General features: G+C 42.2%; 1 protein-coding gene, 1 long non-coding RNA gene and 1 other non-coding gene across 4 annotated transcripts in view; 1 reads left to right on the top strand and 2 right to left on the bottom strand.

Moving 5' to 3' along the window:
* Nucleotides 1-1,893, bottom strand: part of NUDCD3 (NudC domain containing 3) — a 106,512-nt gene extending 104,619 nt beyond the window's left edge. The window contains exon 1 of the mRNA XM_005549681.4: nucleotides 1,644-1,893. Coding sequence (XP_005549738.3) covers nucleotides 1,644-1,835 — 192 coding nt within the window. The 5' untranslated portion in view covers nucleotides 1,836-1,893. The remainder of the gene's footprint in view (nucleotides 1-1,643) is intronic.
* A 285-nt stretch (nucleotides 1,894-2,178) lies between these two features.
* Nucleotides 2,179-21,046, top strand: part of LOC135970157 (uncharacterized) — a 38,094-nt gene continuing 19,226 nt past the window's right edge. Inside the window, exons 1-3 of one of the 2 annotated variants that reach the window (XR_010585678.2) lie at nucleotides 2,179-2,271; nucleotides 9,207-9,299; nucleotides 10,787-10,925. This is a non-coding gene — a long non-coding RNA (uncharacterized lncRNA). Of the gene's footprint in view, nucleotides 2,272-9,206; nucleotides 9,300-10,786; nucleotides 10,926-21,046 lie in introns of those variants that run through there. The other variant, XR_012432490.1, reaches the window with a different exon arrangement.
* Nucleotides 11,657-11,763, bottom strand: LOC123572577 (U6 spliceosomal RNA). The gene has a single exon (XR_006697145.1). It is a non-coding gene; the product is annotated as a U6 spliceosomal RNA (small nuclear RNA).

The raw sequence follows: 21,046 nt of genomic DNA, 5'->3' as shown, positions 1-21,046 counted from the left end.
CTACTTCATTAGACTGGTCACCAAACCCTAACCTATGGAAGTGTCTTATAAGAGGTGTTACCAGGTAAATGAGTTACCAGGTAAATGAGTACACTACCTCTGTCAGTTCATCTGTGAAACAAAGATCAACCTCTCAGGTTATGTTAAGGGTTAAGTAAGACAACAACTCCAGAATATAAAACATCTGACACTATACATATTAGTATATACTCCTTTCTCCTCCACACCTTTCTGCAAACTACAATCATCCTGGACAAAAGTGTTCTCATGCTACTATGGAATGGTTAAATAATAGAACAGGAAGATTTGGAATTCACAAAATGAAATTTTTAGTTCCAGCTCTATGGTGAACGGCTGTGTGTTCTCGGTCAAATCACTTAACCTTGCTGAATTGGTATGTAAACTTGAAACTTACCTATTTCACAGAGACACTGAAGATCAAATGGCAAGACTTCATTAACCTGCCGTAAGGTCCTGCTAAAGGCCACCTCCAACAGCTCTCTGATCACTAAGATGGCACTTATGCCACTGACAAGGATGAGGAATAGCCTTAAGTTCTGAAATTGAACCCTAATGGAACCCCATTCTTCATTTGGCCCTATTACCCTGGTAGTTACCAAGACAGTCAAAGCTTTGGCTTCTACTGAGGAAAGTAACATCCGATCAACCTGCAGCATGCATTAAGATTTCAGGAGGAAACATCTGAAGCATTTTATAACTTGTAACATCTAGAGAACTGGGGGAGGTATCGTCAGCATTTCTGTCTTCTTGGGTTTCTACAAACAGGCTTAATGCTTGGCCGAATAGTTTCTTTCAATCTCATCAGAAGTCCCATCTCTCTTATAAAACCTTCTTCACTTCTCAACCATCATTTCTATCTCCTTTCTTTACAATGGGCTCCATCAAATAATTGCCCTTACAAAGTCTTCTATTACTTTCTGGGTTTTCCCTCTTTAACTGTAAGTGTCACAAACAGAGAGAAACCACTACTTAAACACCCCTATCACCCGTACCTAAGAGTGTAAACTACATTCAGCAAACGGTTGCTTAGTACATTCAAAAGTGCCCAGTCAACTTTACTGAATGAGTACTGACAGCGCTTCCAACATACAATAAACTTAACCTGGAAGGTACAGAATTAAGTTCAAATGAAATTTTAATAATCACTACAATGACAGTCTTTGACCTGGGAAATCACATTTCAAACAAGCGGCCACACCCATTGATTCACACAATGCCTCCGTCATCACCGCCAGCTCAAGTCTTTGGTAGTTCTGGGGCATGCACGTTTCTGTTGCTGTAAATGTCCTTCCTTCTGTCTGGCCTGCATGGATTTTACTCCCTGACTAGCAGCCCCCAGCACCGTGAGGGGTACGCGCTGCCGGGTGCTGAGGAGGGCTCTTAACAGTCGGCTTACTACTTCTGAAACCTCAGGACGTCCGGAGCGAACCCCGGCTGCTCCCTCAGAGGAATAAACTGACATCCAATCCGCGCTTCAAATTACTGAAGCCATTCTCGAAAGCTCAACCCCAGGACACCAGGAAAAGGAGGAAACAGGCTGGGAGAGCTTGGAGGAGCGGGCGCCAAGAGTCAAGGCAGGCCGGGGGCGGCGGCTCCCCAGACCGCAGGCCCGCCCGCCTCACCTGCAGCACCAGGGCCTGCGCGGCCCCGGGTGGGAAGCCCATGCGGTCCGACGGGTGGCGCAGCAAGCGATAGAAGTCTGTCTTGCGGTACAGGAAGCCAAAGAGAACGCGGAGGAAATCCTGGACGTTGCCCACGTGCTGCAGGATGCCCAGAAGGGCCTGGTCATACAGCTCGGCCGCCCCGGGCTCCATGTCGCCTCCCGCCCTAGGTACGCTTCACACACAGAGCGCCGCCTCAGACCTGCCGACTGGCCACTTCCGGCGTCCGCAGCCAACGGCTCCGCCGGACGGCGTGGCTGCAGAACTTCCGGTCCGTGCTTGTTCGGCCCCTGAGACCCCGGGCTGTTTTCCCCGGGCCCGGCTGCCCCACGGGCTTTGCCCTGAGGTGGTCTTTGACAAAAGAGCCCGATAAAGTCAGCATTGAGGTTCCTACGCGGAAGGAGGCCCGTGGCTGCTGTTGCGCTGCGGTCGCTTGGCCGCCATGTTTGAAGAGGGCGAAAAAAATTATGGGGCGTGCAGTGTCACGTGACTGCTCGGATTTTTGTCACATTGTCTGTGGAGCCTTTCTTATTTCTGTGTTCAATTCCCGCCTGGGTATTCGGAACCTGTGGTTAAAGCTGGGGCTGCGGTAAGCTTTTTGTTAGTGAGCCAGATACGGGAAAATGCATATATGTGGGATCTATGGGTTTCTTATTAATAGAGCTGTGAGTTAAACTCAGGGCGTTGCATCAGAAGAAAGTCAAGACGACGAAGAAAAGAGTGAGTGCGTTCACGTATATCAAGTGGAAAGAGCTAGATTCAGAATAGGAAATCCGTATGCCATCGTTGTGAAATATGCACGTGTGTGTGTATAGTATGTATATGCATATATACGTCATGTATGTATATGTTGTTAGTGTCTGGCAAAGTGGTTCAAAAGCATTTTGAGGAAGTGGACTTTAAACATTTTGACAAAGCATTAGAGTAAGATTAGGTTGGATACAAAGCTGGCTGGTGTTGTACAAGATGATAAAACCATAGGTTATCATTTATAGTGGATATAAATGATTTGCACCTCTTCTAGAATAAAACATGCAGGTTAACACGTCTTCATAGTGTCTACGCTTTAATGAATTGTAAGTAAAATCAAACTCAGGTAAATTGCCCTAGAACAGTGATTCTGAAACTCTTGATTTAGGAACCATTGATGCTCTTAAAATTTGTTGAACACTCCAAAGAACATTTGTTGATATGGGTTATACTTATCAATATTTACCACATTAGAAATTAAAACTTAGAAAATGTTTAAATATCCATTTTTAAATGACGATAAAACACATTACATGTTAACATACTTTTATGCAAAAAATAATGCTCTTCAAAGCAATAAAAGCTCAGCGAGAGGAGTAACATAGTTTTACGTTTTTGCAAATCTCTTTAATGAGCTTACTAGAAGACAGCAAGATTCCTACGGCAAGGTAGCTCACGCTTGTAATCCCAGAACTTTGGGAGGCTGAGGCAGGAGAATCACGAGGTCAGGAGTTCGAGACCAGCCTGGACAACACAGTAAAACCCTGTCTCTACTAAAAATACAAAAATTAGCGGGGCATGGTGGCACGCATCTGTACTCCCAGCTACTCAGGAGACTGAGGCTGGAGAATCGCTTGAACCTGGGAGGTGGAGGTTGCAGTGAGCCTAGATCATGCCACTGCCATCCAGCCTGGGCAACAGAGTGAGACTGTCTCAAAAAAAAAAAAAGAAAAAAAGAAACTAAACTATGGTTTAATGAAACAAAATACCTCAGCTAAAAATAAGAATAAAGAATAAACAGAATAAAGGAGATCGAAGTTGGGGATGTCAAATATTGCCCTCTGTAAATCTAAAGGATTTCTGCATTTTATTAATAAATATTTTATAATTAAAATGTAATGTTTTAAGAAGATTCATTATACACTATAATAAAAAGATGTGGGGGAGCAGACACTTGTAGACACTGCTGGTGGAAGTGTAAGAATATACAGACATTTTTTAAGGCAGTTTGGCAAAATCTCGCTTTATCAGTCAGGATCTTGGTAGGAAACAGATGGCCCTCCCAAGCTGGGTAGTTTGAAGGGGGCTTTTAAAAGGGACTATTTACAAAGATAGGGGCAAGGTTTTTGAAACCTCACGTGAGATAGAATGGGACCATGGGACTAGTAACGGCAGAGAGCTGTTCCCACCCCTGGGCCTGGAGGGCCTGGAGGGCCTGGAAGAAAGAGGCTTATAAAATCAAGATGAATAGTTGCTAGTGGAGAAGCCCACCTGACCTCTAACTCCTTGCCCTCTGACTTTCTGCTGGTAGTGACTAATGGTCACATCCATTTTGAAGCCAGAAGTTAAGATGAACAGGCTAACCCTCTTCATCTGGATCAGCCTTCCAGGGAAGAAAGTAGGTTGGAAGAAGGTGGAGAGCAGATCAGAAAAGGCAAAAAAAGAAATCCAGTACACTGTTGAAAATCAAAATGTACATAGATATTGGCCAAGCAATTTCACTACTAGAAATTTACCAGCTGGGCGCGGTGACTGACGCCTGTTATCCCACCACTTTTGGGAGGCCAAGGCGGGCAGATCATTTAAGGTTGGGAGTTCGAGACCAGCCTGACCAACATGGAGAAACCCCATCTCTACTAAAAATACAAAACTAGCCAGGCATGGTGGCACATGCCTGTAATCCCAGCTACTCAGGAGGCTGAGGCAGGAGAATCACTTGAACCCAGGAGGCAGAGGTTGCGGTGAGCCGAGATCATGCCATTGCACTCCAGCCTGGGCAACAATAGCGAAACTCCATCTCAAAAAAAAAAAAAAAGAAAGAGAAATTTACCTTATAACTATATTCAAGCGACTGTATGGATTTATTTATAGGAGGACATTCATTACAACATTATTTATAATTGTGAAAAGCTAGAGTTAAACGCCCAACCATAGGTGACTGAATAAATAGTGATCCATAGTTTTTATTCACACACAACATGTATTTACTGAGAATCCGTGGGTATGAATTTATGAAGTGAATACAACACATTGCAGAATGGAATATATGGCAGCAACAGGCCCCAAGTAAGTCCAAAACCCAGCAGAGAAAAACCTGTATTTAGTCCTAAAGCTGGAGAATAATCTCCTTTGACTCCATGTTCTAAATCCTGGGCACACTGGTTTGGGGATTGGGCCCCCAAGGCCTCAGGCAGCCAGGTCCCCATGGCTTTCTCTTGGTTTGGAGTCTCATGACTGCAGCTCTCCCAGGCTGGGGTTACACAAGGGTAGCTCTAGAGTTTTGGGCTCTACTAGGTGCTGCCCTGGTGGGAACTCTCTGTAACAGCTCTGACCACACATTCCTGCTACGCATTGCCTTAGTAGGGACTCTCTGTGGTGGCTCTTCCCCTGCAATAAGTTTCTTCCTGGGCCTCAAGCTGTTTGATATATCTTTTGAAAACTAAGTGGAAGCTGCCATGACCCCACCACCCATGCACTCATCCCTGCAGAGTTAGCACCATGTAGACATTGCCAAGGCTTACTGCTTGTGCCCTCCAAAACAGCAATCCAAACCAACCTGGTCCCACATGAGCTGTGCCTGGGGCAGCTGAGGAATGCTGCACTGGAATGCAGGGAGCAGAGTTCCAAGGCAGCTCTGGGCAGTGAGCCTATGGATGTTACCCGAGGCCTGTCCTCCAGAATCATTCTGCCCTCCTAGAGCTCTGGACCTGTGATGGGAGGGGCAACCTCGAAAATCTCTGAAATAGCTTTGAGGTCATTCTCCCATTGCCTTGGTGAATAGCATCTGGCTCCCTTCCATTCACGCTAATCTCTTCAGCAAGCAGTCTCTGGGCCATGCTCTGAGTTCAGTCTCCTAAATGTACCTTTTTATATTTTACATGGCTAGGCTATAAATTTTCCAAATCTTTCACTCTGCTTCTTTTTAAATTATAAATTCTGTCTTTAAGTCATTCCTTTGTTCTTGTATCTCACTATATGTGATTAAAAATGGCCATGTAGCAGCCTGAATGCTTAACTGCTTAGGTATCTCTTCCACCAGATATCCTAGTTTGTCATTCAAATTCCACTTTCCATAAAGCCGTCAGGCATGGACACAGTTCCACCATTACTACTTTATAACAAAGATGCCCTTTATTCAAGTTTCCAATACTTTGTTTCTCATTTCTGTCTGAGACCTCATCAGAATGGCCTCTACCAATATTAAATATAATGTTGGTAGATATATTGCTAGTAAAGGCCATTTACTGTTAATGTTGGTAGAGATATAGACAGTAAAGGCCATTTACTGTTAATGTTGGTAGAGATGTAGACAGTAAAGGCCATTTACTGTCCACATCAGAGACTGTGTCCATATCTCTATCAACAATCGTGACCACTGAAGTAATCTTTAAGAAGATTCTGACTTTCCCTATATCTCTTCTCTTCTGAGACTTCACCCTTAATGCTCCATTTATGGCAATACAGGCTCTTTCTAGCATGCTCCTCAAAATTCTTCCAGTCTCTACCCATTATCCAGTTCCAAAGCTACTTTTATGTTTTCAGATATTTGTTATAGCAATAGACCCACTTCTCAGTGCCAATTTTCTATCTTAGTCCGTTTACTGTTGCCATAACAATACCACAGACCAGGTAATCTATAAATAACAGGCCTTTATTTAGCTCATGGTTCTGGAGGCTGGAAAGTTCAGGAACTTGATGCCAGCATCTGTTGAGGGCCTTCTTGTTTAGTCATCCCTTGGCAGAAAGCAAAAGGCAGAAGGGGCAAGTGAGTACACAAGATAGATGCACCAGGGGCCAGCGTCACTTTGTAACAACCCACTTTTATGGTAACTAACTCACTGTAGTAATAACATTAATTCATTAATGAGGGCTCTACCCGCATGATCCAATCATCTTTTATTAGGCCCTACCTCCCAACATTGTTTCATTGGGGCTTACATTTCCAGCACATGAATTTGGGAGACACATTTCAACCATAGCAAGCATGTTAACTAAAGAAAAGACATTTAAAAAATGAAATCATTTAGTAGTGAAAATATGATGTATTCGATGAAAAATACACCAGATGAGATGTACCACAGATTAGAAATACAGCCAGGAGCAGTGGCCCACACCTGTAATCCAAGCACTTTGGGAGGCCAAGGCGGGAGGATCATTTGAGGTCAGGAGTTAAAGACCAGCATGACCAACATGGTGAAACCCTGTCTCTACTAAAAATACAAAAATTAGCCATGCATGGTGGCACACCCCTGTAGTACCAGCTACGTGGGAGGCCGAAGTAGGAGAGTCACTTGAACCTGGGAGGTAGAGGTTGCAGTGAGCTGAGATCGTGCCATTGCACTCCAACCTCGGCAATGAGTGAAAGAGTGAAACTCCATCTCAAAAAAAATAAAAAGAAAAAAAAAAAGACAAAAAGAAATAAATAGATAAAGTATTATTGAACTTGAAAAAATAGCAACAGAAATCACCTAAATTGAAAAAGAGATAAAAAGGACTCAAAAAAAAAAAAAAAAAAAAAGCGCATCAGTGAGTTGTGGGACAACTTCATCTTGTCTAATTTACATGTAGCTGAGTTCCTAAAGGCTGGGGTGGGGAACAGAAAAAATGTTTGAAGAATCAATGGCTGAACTTTTTCCAAATTAATTAAAACTAAAAACCCATGAGCCAAGATGCTCAGTGAACCCCCAATAATAAGAAACATAAATAAAACTACACCGAGGAATATAATAGTCAAATTGCTTAAAAGCACTGATAAAGATAAATCTTAAAAGTAGCCAGAGAAAAAAGATAAATTATGTACAAAGGATTATATAAGAATAACAGCAGACCTCTCAAACCAATGTGAGTCAAAAGATAATGTAGAAACATCTGTAAAATGTTTAAAGAAAATGTCAACCTAGAATTCTGCCCTGAGCAAAAATATATTACCAAAATGAATGAAAAATAGACTTTCTCAGACATACGAAATTTGAAATAAGTCATCACTAGTAGACCTGAACTACAAAAAAAAAACAAGTTAAATGTCTTTCAGTGAGAAGGAAAATTACATTAGATGAAAATTCTGATCTACACAATGAAATACAGAGCACTGGAAAATTTTTTTAAGTGAGCAAATATGAAATACCATTTTTATTAATTTGTAAATCTCTTTAAAATATACTTGACTGCTTAAAGCAAAAGAATTAATAACATGACATCCTAAGGTTTATAATGTATGGAAGTAACACAAAGGCCAAGAGGGATTGAGTGAAAGGATACAGTTGTAAGATTCGTATACTGCATGTGAAGTTATATAATTTATTTGAAGGTAGACTGTGGTAAGTTAGAGATTATCTATAAACTGTAAAGAAAGCTCTAAAAATAAAAATTAAAAAAACAGAGTGGTGACATAAGGCAACAAAGGAGATAAAGTGGAATCATACAAACCACTCAATAAATTCAAAAGCAGGCAGAAAAAGCAGAACAATAACCCAATTACAGATTTAAAGCCATATTGATAATCACAGCCTACTCAGAAAAGCTCTTTTGGGGTCAAAAGGAAAAGGCACTCTCACCCTCCACATCAGAGACTGGACTGTGGAGATGGTGGCCCAGAAGACAAACAAGGGGCTGGAGAACCTTGTGAAAGCAAAGAAATACCTGAAAACGTTTTTTTTTTAATGGAAGCCAGACTATGACAGTGCTGCTTCTGAATATGGAAAATATATTTAAAATAACAATAACATTAAATGTAAATAAACCTTTCAATTAGAAGAGATTGATTGACTAAAAAAGCAAGACCCAACTGTATGCTGCTTAAATGAAACTCACTTTAAATGTAAAGTGAAATACATTAAAACTAGGTTGGGCACAGTGGTTCACACCTGTAATCCTAGCACTTTGGGAGGCCAAGGTGAGAGGATTATTTGAAGCCAGCAGTCCAAAACCAGTCTGTGCAAAATAGCAAGACCCTGTCTTCAAGAAAAAAAAAAAAAAAACCTAAGTGGCAAAAGGTATACTATGTTTAAACCAATAAAAATAAAATGTTAACTATAAGTGACAGAATGTATATTTTGAAAGGCTAATGGCTTGGCCGGGCGCGGTGGCTCACGCCTGTAATCCCAGCACTTTGGGAGGCCGAGACGGGCGGATCACGAGGTCAGGAGATCGAGACCATCCTGGCTAACACGGTGAAACCCCGTCTCTACTAAAAAATACAAAAAACTAGCCGGGCGAGGTGGCGGGCGCCTGTAGTCCCAGCTACTCGGGAGGCTGAGGCAGGAGAATGGCGTGAACCCGGGAGGCGGAGCTTGCAGTGAGCTGAGATCCGGCCACCGCACTCCAGCCTGGGTGACAGAGCGAGACTCCGTCTCAAAAAAAAAAAAAAAAAGAAAGAAAGGCTAAAAAGACTGTGTACATACACACACAGTGGTTATCTCTGGGTTACAGATATAAGTAATTTTTGTTTTTTGTTTTCTTAACTGTACTTTTCTTTGTCTTACAATTATTCTATCATAAGTTTATGGGGATTTGAGGAGTGTTTGTTTGTTTGTTTGTTTGTTTGTTTTTAAATAGAGATGATGTCTCACAATGTTGCCCAGGCTGATCTCGAACTCCTGGACTCAAGCAACCCTCTCACCTTGGCCTCCCAAAGTACCAGGATTACAGGTATGAGCCACTGTGCCCAGCCTGTTGTGTTTATTATCAGAAAAATAATTTTTTTTGAGATGGAGTCTCACTCTGTCGCCCAGGCTGGAGTGCAGTGGGGCAATCTCAGCTCACTGCAACCTCTACCTCCTGGGTTCATGCCATTCTCCTGCCTCAGCCTCCCAAGTAGCTGGGACTACAGGGTGCCCGCCACCATGTCTGGCTCATTTTTTTGTATTTTTAGTAGAGACGGGGTTTCGCCATGTTAGCCAAGATGGTCTTGATCTCCTGACCTTGTGATCCACCTGCCTCGGCCTCCCAAAGTGCTAGGATTACAGGTGTAAGCCACCACACCTGGCCAGAGAAATAAATGGTTTTAAAACAAAAGAATATTTGCTGAGAATACACTAAGCTGTCACTGCTATGTAATCATTGCTCTTCAGAGTAATGAGAGCAAAAGAGCCCTCTGTTTATTTCAGTCATTTATTTAATGGATATTTATTATGTGCCTGTGTGCCAGGTGCTAGGTGCTGGAAATACGATGGTAAGCAAAAAGATAAAATCATTGCCTCCTATAGCTTACAGTTTAGAAGAGGAATCAGACATTGGGAAGCCGTGTAACCCCACCAGTGAATTTTTGTCTTCAAACTGTGATGGGGACTAGGAGGGAGTAGGATATGGTATAGCGGGAGCACATAACAGGGACCTGACCAAGATGGGTAACAGGGCAGTATCCCAGAAGTCACTTCTGATCTGAGATCCAAAGGAAGAGGGATGGGAGGGAGCAAACCAGGACCATCTAAATCCTTCTTGGAGATTTTTCTGGCTATAATTGACAAGAAAGAACTCTCTTCTCTGGGATGAGAGAATCCTTATCATCTGCTACATGGAGGAAGCCCATTTTTTACTTGAGAGAAGGAAACCAACCCATAAAGAGAAGCAAAAAACTACTGGGCTTTCTAAAAGACTTTTTTAGAGTAGTTACAGTTTCGCTGCAAAATTGAGAAGAAGGTACAGAGATATCCCATATACTCACTCCTGCCTCCGCACATGCATAGCCTCTCTCATTCTCAGCATTCCCCATCAGAATGAACAAAATGGTACATTTGTTACAACTAATGGTACATTTGCTACAATATCACCCAGAATCCTTAGTTTACATTAGGGCTTACTCTGGTGTTGTACATTCTATGGGTTTGGACAGATGTACAATGATATGCCTCCATGATTATAATATCATATAGAGTAGTTTCCCTGCCCTAAAAATCTTTTGTGCTCTGCTGATTGAACTCCCCTAATCCCAAACCATAGCGACTACTGATCATTTTATTGTCTTTATAGCTTTGTCTTTTACAGAATGTCATATAGTTGGAATCAGACAGATGTAGACTTTTTAGATTAGCTTTTTTCACTTAGTAGTATATGTTTGAAGTTCCTCCGTGTCTTTTGTCTTTCTTTCTGTCTTTCTTTCTTTCTTTCCTTTTTTTTTTTTTTTTTTTTTTTTCAAGATGGAGTTTCGCTCTTGTTGCCTAGGCTGGAGTGCGATAGCATGATCTTGGCTCACTACAACCTCTGCCTCCTGGGTTCAAGCAACTCTCCTGCCTCAGTCATCCAAGTAGCTGGGAATACAGGCACCTGCCACCACACCCAGTGAATTTTTGTATTTTTAGTAGAGACAGGATTTCACCATACTGGCCAGGCTGTTCTCAAACTCCTGACCTTGTGATCTGCCCACCTCGGCCTCCCAAAGTGCTAGGATTACAGACGTGAGCCACCGCGCCTAGCCCCCCATGTCTTTTCATAGCTTAATAGCTCATTTCTTTTTAATGCTGAATAATATTCCATTGTGTGGATTAACCCATTCACCTACTGAAGGACATCTTGGTTACTTCCAAGTTTTGACAATTATGAATAAAGCTGCCATAAACATCCATGTGTTGGTTTTTGTGTAGACATAAGTTTTCAACTCCATTGGGTACATACCAAGAAATGTGATTGCTGGATCATATGGTAAGATATATTTAGTTTTAGAAGAAACTGCAGAACTGTCTTTCAAAATGGCTGTACCATTTTGCATTCCTATCAGGAATGAAGGAGAGTTGCTGCTTCTCCACATCCCTCCCAGCATTTGGTGTTGTCAGTGTTCCAGATTTTGGATGTTCTAATAGATGTGTAGTAATGTCTCGTTATTGTTTTAATTATCATTTCCCTGATGATATATGACATGTAGCATCTTTTTATATGCTTGTTTGCCATCTGTACATCTTCTTTGGCAAGGCTAAGTTTTTAACTGAGTTATTTGTTTTCTTATTTTTGTATTGGATAGTCCATTTAGATTTTAAATAAAAGTTCTTTATTGGATAGATCTTTTTCTTTTTTACAATCTGAAGCACTTCACAAATGTGCATGTCATCCTTGTGCACAGACCATGGTAATCTTCTCTGTACCATTGTAATTTTAGTATGTGTGCTGCTGAAGCCAGCACAGATGTGTCTTTCGCTAATATCTTCTCCCAAGAAGTGGCTTGTCTTCTCATCCTTTTAAAATCTTATTTATTTATATATTTTTTGAGACAGAGTCTCGCTCTGTCGCCCAAGCTGGAGTACAGTGGCGCAATTTCGGCTCACTGCAACCTCCACCTCCTGGTTTCAAATGATTCTTGTGCATCAGCCTCTCAAGTAGCTGGGATTACAGGTGTGCACCACTGCACCCAGCTAATTTTTCTATTTTCAGTAGAGACGGGTTTTCACCATGTTAACCAGGCTGGTCTCAAACTCCTGGCCTCAAGTGATCCACCCGCCTGTGCCTTCCAAAGTGCTAGGATTAAAGGCATGAGCCACCGCACCTGGCCATTGTCTTCTCCTTGTTGACATTGTCTTTTGCAGAGCAGAAGTTTTAAATTTCTTTTTTTTTTTTTTTTTTTTTTTGAGACGGAGTCTCGCTCTGTCACCCAGGCTGGAGTGCGGTGGCCGGATCTCAGCTCACTGCAAGCTCCGCCTCCCGGGTTCACGCCATTCTCCTGCCTCAGCCTCCCGAGTAGCTGGGACTACAGGTGCCCGCCACCTCGCCCGGCTAGTTTTTTGTATTTTTTAGTAGAGACGGGGTTTCACCGTGTTAGCCAGGATGGTCTCGATCTCCTGACCTCATGATCTGCCCGTCTCGGCCTCCCAAAGTGCTGGGATTACAGGCGTGAGCCACCGCGCCCGGCCGAAGTTTTAAATTTCAATGAAATACACTCATCGTTCTATTACTGCTAAAAAAATTTGTTAATTATAGTTTATCAATTATTTCTTTCATGAATTATGCCTTTGGTGTTGTATCAAAAGGTCGCTACACCCAAGGTCATCTAGGTTTTACCCTGTATTATCTTTTAGGAGTTTTATAGTTTTGAATTTTACATTGAAGTCTATGATCCATTTTCAGTTAATTTTGTGAAGGGTGCAAAGTCTGTGTCTAGATTTATGTTTTTGCACATGGATGTCCAGTTGTACCTGTATCATTTGTTGAAAAGACTACCATTTGGCTAGGTGTGGTGGCTCACACCTGTAATCCCAGCACTTTGGGAAGCCAAGGCGGGCAGATCGCCTGAGGTCAGGAGTTTGAGACCAGCCTAGCCAACATGGTGAAACCCCATCTCTACTAAAAATACAAAAATTAGCCAGGCATATTTGCGGGCCTGTAGTCCCAGCTATGCTGAGGCATGAGAATCACTTGAACCCAGAAGGCAAAGGTTCCAGTGAACCAAGATCGTGCCACTGCACTCCAGCCTGGGTGAGAGAGCGAGACTCTGTCTCAAAAAAAGAAAAAAAAGTCTACCTTTGCTTCACTATATTTATTTGGGTCTATTTCTAGACTCTGTATTCTGTTACAGTGATCTATTTATCTGTTCTTTCACCAGTTCTTTCACTGTCTTCATTACTATAGCTTTATAGTAAGTCTAGAAGTCAGATAGTGTTAGTCCTCTGACTTTATTTTCCTTCAATATTGTGTTGGGTATTCTGGGTCTTTTGACTCACCATGTAAGCTTAGTTGGCAATGAGATAACTACTCCAGATGCCTGAGACTCCAGGTCTCACTCTCAGCTGATGTCTCTGGTCTTAGGTACATTTAGTTACCCAGAATGATGACTGACTTCTTCCTTACTGCATAGGCAACCTTGGTTATCTGAGATGATGATTGTCTTCCTCAGGAGAGGGGTATGACCTATGAACCCCATTTATAACTCACTTAAAAAATGGTTATGGACAGCCTGGACAACATGGTGAAACCCCATCTCCACTAAAAATACAAAACAATCAGCTGGGTGTGGTGTCGTACGCCTGTAGTCCCACCAGCTACTCAGGAGGCTGAGGTGGGAGGATAGCTTAACCCTGGGAGGCAGAGGTTGCAGTGAGCCAATATTTCACCACTGCACTCCAGCCTAGGTGACAGAGAGACTCTGAAGAAAAAGGAAGGGAGGGAGGGAGGGAGGGAAAAGGGTAATAGGGTTTGGCTGTGTCCCTACCCAAATCTCATCTTGAATTTCAGTTCCCATAATCCCCATGTGTTGTGGGAGGGACCAGGTGGAGATCATTGAATCATGAGAGTGGTTTCCCCCATCATGTTCTCCTGATAATGATTTAGTTCTCAGGAGATCTGCTGGTTTTATAAGGGGCTTCCCCTTTCACTGGGCACTGATTCTTCTCTCCCCTGGTGCCATATGAAGTAGGGCATGTTTGCTTCCCCTTCTGCCATGATTGTAAGTTTCCTGAGGCCTCCCCAGCCTTGTTGAGCTATGAGTCAATTAAAACTCTTTCCTTTATAAATTACCCAGTCTTGGATATGTCTTTATTAGCAGCATGAAAACAGACTAATACAATGGGTATAGAGAGGTTTCAAAGAAGCAAAACGTTAGTAAGAATATTTGTGTGATGGGGGAAATTTTTGTATATTTCATGTTTTATATGCTTGTAACATTTAAAAGTATTTGGTCTATTAGTGTAAGAATTGTATAACTCCAATTTAAAATAGTATTTCATATAAGCTTAAGATTTTAAATTGAAATGTTGCTAAATGTATGTGCAGTGTTACAACATCTATAAGAACTTTATATTAATGATATTCCATAAATTTAATTTATTAGGTTTAAAAGAGTTAAGTATATGGGAAGATTTTTTTCTTATGTATAGAGTATTTAGAAAGAAAATGGAGAATATTACCTTTATAAATGCAGTTAAAATATGTTCAATTAATTACATTTGTAAACAGGCTAAACATTTTCCAAAGGTTACCTTTAAAGTAGTGATTAAATAGAAAAACAGAGGCTTGTACTATTGACTGAAATTAAGGCTGTTGAGGCAGAACTAATTTTATCAAGGTTTATTTGAAGCCAAATGTGAGAATCCACTTAGGAAACACACTAACAATGTTAGGAATGTTCCAGTCTGTTACAAGGTAGAAGGCTTTTATAGGAAAGTTTAGGAGAAGGGAGGGGACGACTCATACAGGAGTTGTTTCCTCTTTCATTGGAGGGTAAAATACAGAGGTTACAATTATTGGATACCTATGCAACATACAGGCTAAAATGTCTACATGCAAGACAATCAGTAAAGCTTGATGATTCAGAAATAAATCAGCGTTCTTCCCAGTGTTAGAGGGTTACACGTTAATCAGTACATCAACAATTTGAGGAACTCATGGTAAGATTCTTACCTTAGGGACAAAATGTCACCATGGATCACAAGGCCTTTCCAAGGTAGATATATTAGTCCGTTTTCACACTGCTGATGAAGACATACCCTAGACTGGGCAATTTACAAGAGAAAGAGGTTTAATTGGAGTTACAGTTCCATGTGGCTGGGGAAGCCTCACAATCATGGTGGAAGGCAAGGAAGAGCAAGTCACATCCTACATGGATGGGAGCAGGCAAAGAGAGAGAGCTTGTGCAAGGGAACTCCTCTTTTTAAAACCATCAGATCTTGTGAGACTTATTCGATATCACGAGAACAGCACAGGAAGGACCTGCGCCCGTGATTCAATTACCTCCAACCGGGTCCATCCCACAACAGGTGGGAATTCAAGATGAGATTTGGGTGGGGACACAGCCAAACCATGTAAGCAGGTTAATTTGGAAGCCCGTTTATTTTTAAAGTAAACTGTGAAATGTGACCAATAGTTCATCAGTATACTGAACTTAAAACTGAAGGAAGAACGAGGCTTTAAAAAATTTCTGACTTTAGTACATCAGGTATCAGGATGGAGGGGGGTATTGTTATCCTTAAGGTACCTCTGGCTGCATCTCTTATCACAGTTAGGTATCTGGAAATCAAGAACTGAACTGAGTTTTAGGCAGAAGTGAAGTGGAAACACTTAGTAAGCATGTACTATGTCACAAGTACTAGATGCTTTCACATATAATATCTCATTTCATCCTTTAAAAAAATCTATGGGGAGTCAGGGAAAATTTTCCTAATTTTTTCTTTTTCTTTTTCTTTCTTTTTCTTTTTTTTTTTTTTTTTTTTTTTTTTTTTTTTGAGACAGGGTCTCACTCTGTGACCCAGGCTGGAGTATAGTAGCACAATCACAGCTCACTGCAGTCTGCAGCCTCCACTTCCGGGATCAAGTGATCCTCCCACCTCACCCTCCCAAGTAGCTGGGACAACAGGTGAGTGCCACCATACCCAGCTAATTTTTTTTTAATGCAGAGATTGTGGTCTCTCTGTGTTTCCCAGGCTGGTTTCAAACTCCTGGGCTCAAGCAGTCTTCCCACCTTAGCCTCCCAAAGTTCTGGGATTGCTGGAGTGAGCCACTGTGCTCAGCCACTAATTTTTTTTTTCTCAGATGGGGTCTTGCTATGTTGCCCAGACTGACCTGCGATTCTTAGGCTCAAGAGATCCTCCCATCTCAGCCTCTTGAGTAGCTGGGACTACAGCATCACTGTGCCCAGCTAAACTATCCCCATTTTTACAGATAAAGAAACCAAACCCAGGCTGGGCATGGTGGCTCACACCTGTAATCCCAGCAATTTGGGAGGCTGAGGCAGGCGTATCACCTGAGGTCAGGAGTTCAAGACCAGCCTGGTCAACATGGCAAAACCCTGTCTCTATTAAAAATACAAAAATTAGCCAGGCATGGTGGCAGGTGCCTGTAGTTGCAGCTACTCAAGAGGCTGAGGCAGGAGAATCACTCGAACCTGGGAGGCAGAGGTTGCAGTGAGCCAAGATCACACCAGTGCACTCCAGCCTGGGCAACAGAGTGAGACTCTGTCAAAAAAAAAAAAAGAAACTAAAGCCAAGGTAAGTCAAATATATTACCCAAAGGGGCCCAACAGAGGAGTGACAAAACCAGCTTGGAAACTCTGCCTCACTGTGAGGAGTGAGATTATCTGCCCTCCCATTTCCTCTGAATTGCCATCTCTAAATGGCTCTGAACCTTTCCTCCACCCTCCATCTCCCACATTCAGCCCCTCTGCTCATGGAGAAAGGCACATCAGAGCTCAGTTCTGACATCTTAGCCCCATACTGGGCCTATGTAGCTCCTATTCTGTGTGGAATGCCCTCCTGTCCTCCCTCAGATCCAAAGTGGAATCCCTCCCCACACCACCTGGATTCTGACACCCCACATGTGCTGCCTGGCCCCACCTTACCCCATGGCCTGTAGGCCAAATTGTGAGGGAAGGGAAGAGGAAGAACTCCCACTGTGCTTTTGCTCAGCCTTGTTCTGGTGACTAACAAAGTTGAGGAACTTGTATTGGCCATTTGCTTGTTTAAGTAGCCAGCCTAGCTTTTCCTTCAGTTGTCTGTCTTTTTCTTACTGAGTTGTAGGAGTTTGTTTATACATTCTAAACATAAGCCCTTTCTCAGATATGCGCGTATTTCAGATATGTGCAAATATATTTTCCTCTCTATGGTTTGAATTTTATCTCTCCTAAGGATGTGTTTTGTTGAACAGGTTTTTTTTTTTTTTTTAATTTCAATACACTTCAATTTATCAATCTTTTTCTCTGTAAGTAAGGCTTTTGTTTCTTAAGAAAAGTTTCTCCTATTTCAGTCTTGGGGATACTCTCTTATGCTATCTTTTAGAATTCTATCATTTTATCTTTCACATTTAGATCAACAATCTATCAGAAACTGATTTTTGTGTATCTTGGGGAGGAGGATCATGATTCATTTCTTTCTGTATGGATACCCAACTAGGTCAGCATCATGCATTGAAAAACCTCCTTTACCCAATGCTGTGCATGCCTCCTCCATCATAAATCTTGTGTCCTTGTGGATATCATCTGTTTCTGGACCTTGTATTCTTTCCATTATTCTATTTGTCCTTCCTTGTGCCAAAATCTCACTATCTTTATTTCTGTATATTTATAATATCTTGAGTTCTGGTAGTGTAAGTTCTCTGACTTTGTTTTTCTTCAAGATTGCCTTGGTGAATTTTCATCTTTTGTGGTTCTATATGAATTTTTGAATCAGCTTATCAGTTTCCATAAAAATTTTCTGGGGTTATGATTGAAATTATGGTGAAACTAGTAATTAATTTGAAGAGAATTGACATCTCTGTAGTATAGAGCCCTCAGTTCATGGTATATTCCTCCATTTCTTTTGACAGTTAATTTCTCTGAATATTACACAAATTAAATTACAAATTGGTTATTTTTCATAGTTTTCTTGACCATCTTTTGTTAGAGTAATTCCAATAGTTTATATATAGATTCTTTTGGATCTTTTTTAAAAAAGTTTTTGTGGAGGTGGGGTCTTGCTATGTCTTGAACTCCTGGCCTCAAGTGATCCTCCTGCCTTGGCCTCAGAAATTGCTGGGATTACAGGCATGAGCCACTGCACCTAGCCTGAACCTTTTTTATACACATTTATGTATCTGTGAATGATGTCAATTTTACTTATTTCTAACCCTTATAACCTTATTTTTATTTTTTTTTTTTTGAGACAGAGTCTCACTCTGTTGCCCAGGCTGGAGTCCAGTGGTGCAATCTCGGCTCACTGCAAGCTCCGCCTCCCGAGTTCACGCCATTCTCCTGCCTCAGCCTCCCGAGTAGCTGGGACTACAGGTGCCTGCCACCACGCCCAGCTAATTTTTTTGTATTTTTAGTAGACTTGGGGTTTCACCCTGTTAGCGAGGATGGTCTCGATCTCCTGACCTCGTGATCCTCCCACCTCGACCTCTCAAAGTGCTGGGATTACAGCCGTGAGCCACCGTGCCCAGCCTGTGACCTTAATTTATTTTTCTTGCCTTATTACAATGGCCAAGACCTCCAGTACAATGGTGGGTAAAGGTGGTCAACTTTGTCTCATTCCCAATCTCAGGGGAAAGGGTTTCAATGTTTGACTATTAAGTATAAAATTTGTTCAACTGATATACACACGCACATATAAAATAACATTATACAGTTGAACAAATACTACAGATAGGACTGAGCATGGTGACTCATACCTGTAATTCCAGCTACTTGGGAGGCTGAGGTAGGAGGATACCTTGAGGCTAAGTGTTCAAGACCAGCCTGGGCAACAAAGTGAGAGCCCCATCTGTTAAACAAACAGACAAAAATGAATACTAGAGATAAAGAGGGATTTTTTAGAGTCATTTCAAACTATAAAAATCTCAATTTATCAAGAAGGTTAAAACACTCTAAACTTGTATGCATCATACACACACACAGACACATACACAGGCACATACACACACACACACGGCTAAGATTTATTTTAGCTAGAATTTCTGTTATTTCTAATGGGAGGGTTAGCCACATAACCCAGACCCCTCCCCACTCCTGCCTTTCTTTGTATATTCTTTTTTTTTTTTTCTTTTTGAGACAGAAGCTCACTCTTTCACTCAGGCTGGAGTACAGTGGTGCCATCTTAACTGACCTCAGCCTCAAACTCTTGTGCTCAAGCAATCCTCCCACCTCAGCCTCCCAAGTAGCTAGCCTGGCTAACTTTTAAACTTTTTGTAGAGACAGTATCTCGCTATGTTGCCTAGGCTGGTCTTGAACTCCTGGCCTCAAGCAGTTCTCCTGCCTCAGCCTCCCAAAGTGCTGAGATTACAGGCATGAGCCACCATACCTGGACTCTCTTTATGTATTCTTTTTTTTTTTTAACATAAACTCAAGATTTTATTGTCTTCATAATAAAACAAAAGATGACACTTGGAACTGGGTCGCTTGACCCTTTCTCTTCTTACCTCCTCCCAGTTCAAAATGCTTGTATCTCTTAATAGCCAGCATTCTCTTAGATCTGCAGTTGGGCTCCACGCACTCAAGCCTTCACACAATCTTCTTTGTAGTTTTAGCCTTTTTCTGGAAAATTGGCTGAGTCTCCCCACTGTAACCCCTCTGCTTCCTGTCATAACATGGCTTTCCCTAGGCATACAGGGAAATGTATCCCGTGTCACTCTGTGGGGCTGGTGCTTCCCACACTTCTTACAGAAAGTCCAGTGAGTTTTAGGAATGTTCACCATCTTTGCAGGAGCGCTACTGGCACTCTGTGTTTTCTTGATTTTATTTGATGTTAAATACGTTGCAACTATTTTTCTGAGCTCATATGTGTCTTTCAACTTTCTTTTTTTTTTTTTTTTTTTTTTTTGAGACGGAGTCTTGCTCTGTCGCCCAGGCTGGAGTGCAGTGGCCGGATCTCAGCTCACTGCAAGCCCCGCCTCCCGGGTTCACGCCATTCTCCTGCCTCAGCCTCCCGAGTAGCTGGGACTACAGGCGCCCGTCACCTCGCCCGGCTAGTTTTTTGTATTTTTTAGTAGAGACGGGGTTTCACCGTGTTAGCCAGAATGGTCTCGATCTTCTGACCTCGTGATCCACCCGTCTCGGTGTCCCAAAGTGCTGGGATTACAGGCTTGAGCCACCGCGCCCGGCCGTGTCTTTCAACTTTCTTTAATTTTTTTGTTTGTGTGTTTACAGATGTTTTCCATTATTATATGGTAATACCTTAGTGTTTACCTTTATGGCTTCTGGACTTTGTGTTTGGAAACTTTTCCCACCCCAAGATTATAACATACTCTTCTGTGTTTCCTTCTGATAGTTGTATAGTTTCATTTTTGTATTTAGTTATTTAATCTGTCTGTACTTTTATCTTGTGTATTGTGTGAGGTATCGATATAACTTTATTTTGATCCAAATAATTTGCTCACTACTCTCATGCCATTTACTGAAGGGTCTACCCTTTCCTCTGATTTGAAATGTCTGCTGTCAAAAGCTATTTTGTTCCTCAGATCTATCTGTTTATTCTGCACCTGTGGAGTTTTTAACAGGGTGACTTGTGCGATTTCTCCTCAGCCTCTATTCCCTGGTAGCTGTCCCTTCACCAGACCTCCTGTCCATCATGGCCAGCCAGCAACCCTCCCAAAGGTGGGCTATTGATGCTGGCACATGGGGCTCTTATGAGGACCCAAGAGTAGATAGTAGGCTCCAGAAACGCCAGTTCCTTTCCACCCCTTTTTGCTTGTCTTCCCTTTACATGCCAACAGTCCCTCTGAGCCTCAAAGCAACAGCAGCCCCTCAGCCAAACAAGGGCTGGACCCAGCGGGGAGCAGAAAGACTCGAGGGGATCTGGAATATTCCTTGACATTTCTACCCACTGCCCTGGCCTGGGGCCCTCCTGGGAGCTGGTCATTTGGATAGTGGGTTTTTCCCTCCCTGAGTGCACCGTGGTTCTCCTCTAGCTCCTCCAGGTGTTGCCTACCTCACAGGCTGTTCCAGAAAGGGAGGGGCTGCACATCCTACTCCTGACTGACTCTCAGGCTCTGTGCCCTCCCAGTTTGAAGGGAAA

The sequence above is a fragment of the Macaca fascicularis genome, chromosome 3, assembly GCF_037993035.2.
Source record: "Macaca fascicularis isolate 582-1 chromosome 3, T2T-MFA8v1.1".
Classification (NCBI taxonomy): Eukaryota; Metazoa; Chordata; class Mammalia; order Primates; family Cercopithecidae; genus Macaca; species Macaca fascicularis.
This window is presented reverse-complemented; position numbering and strand designations above follow the sequence as displayed.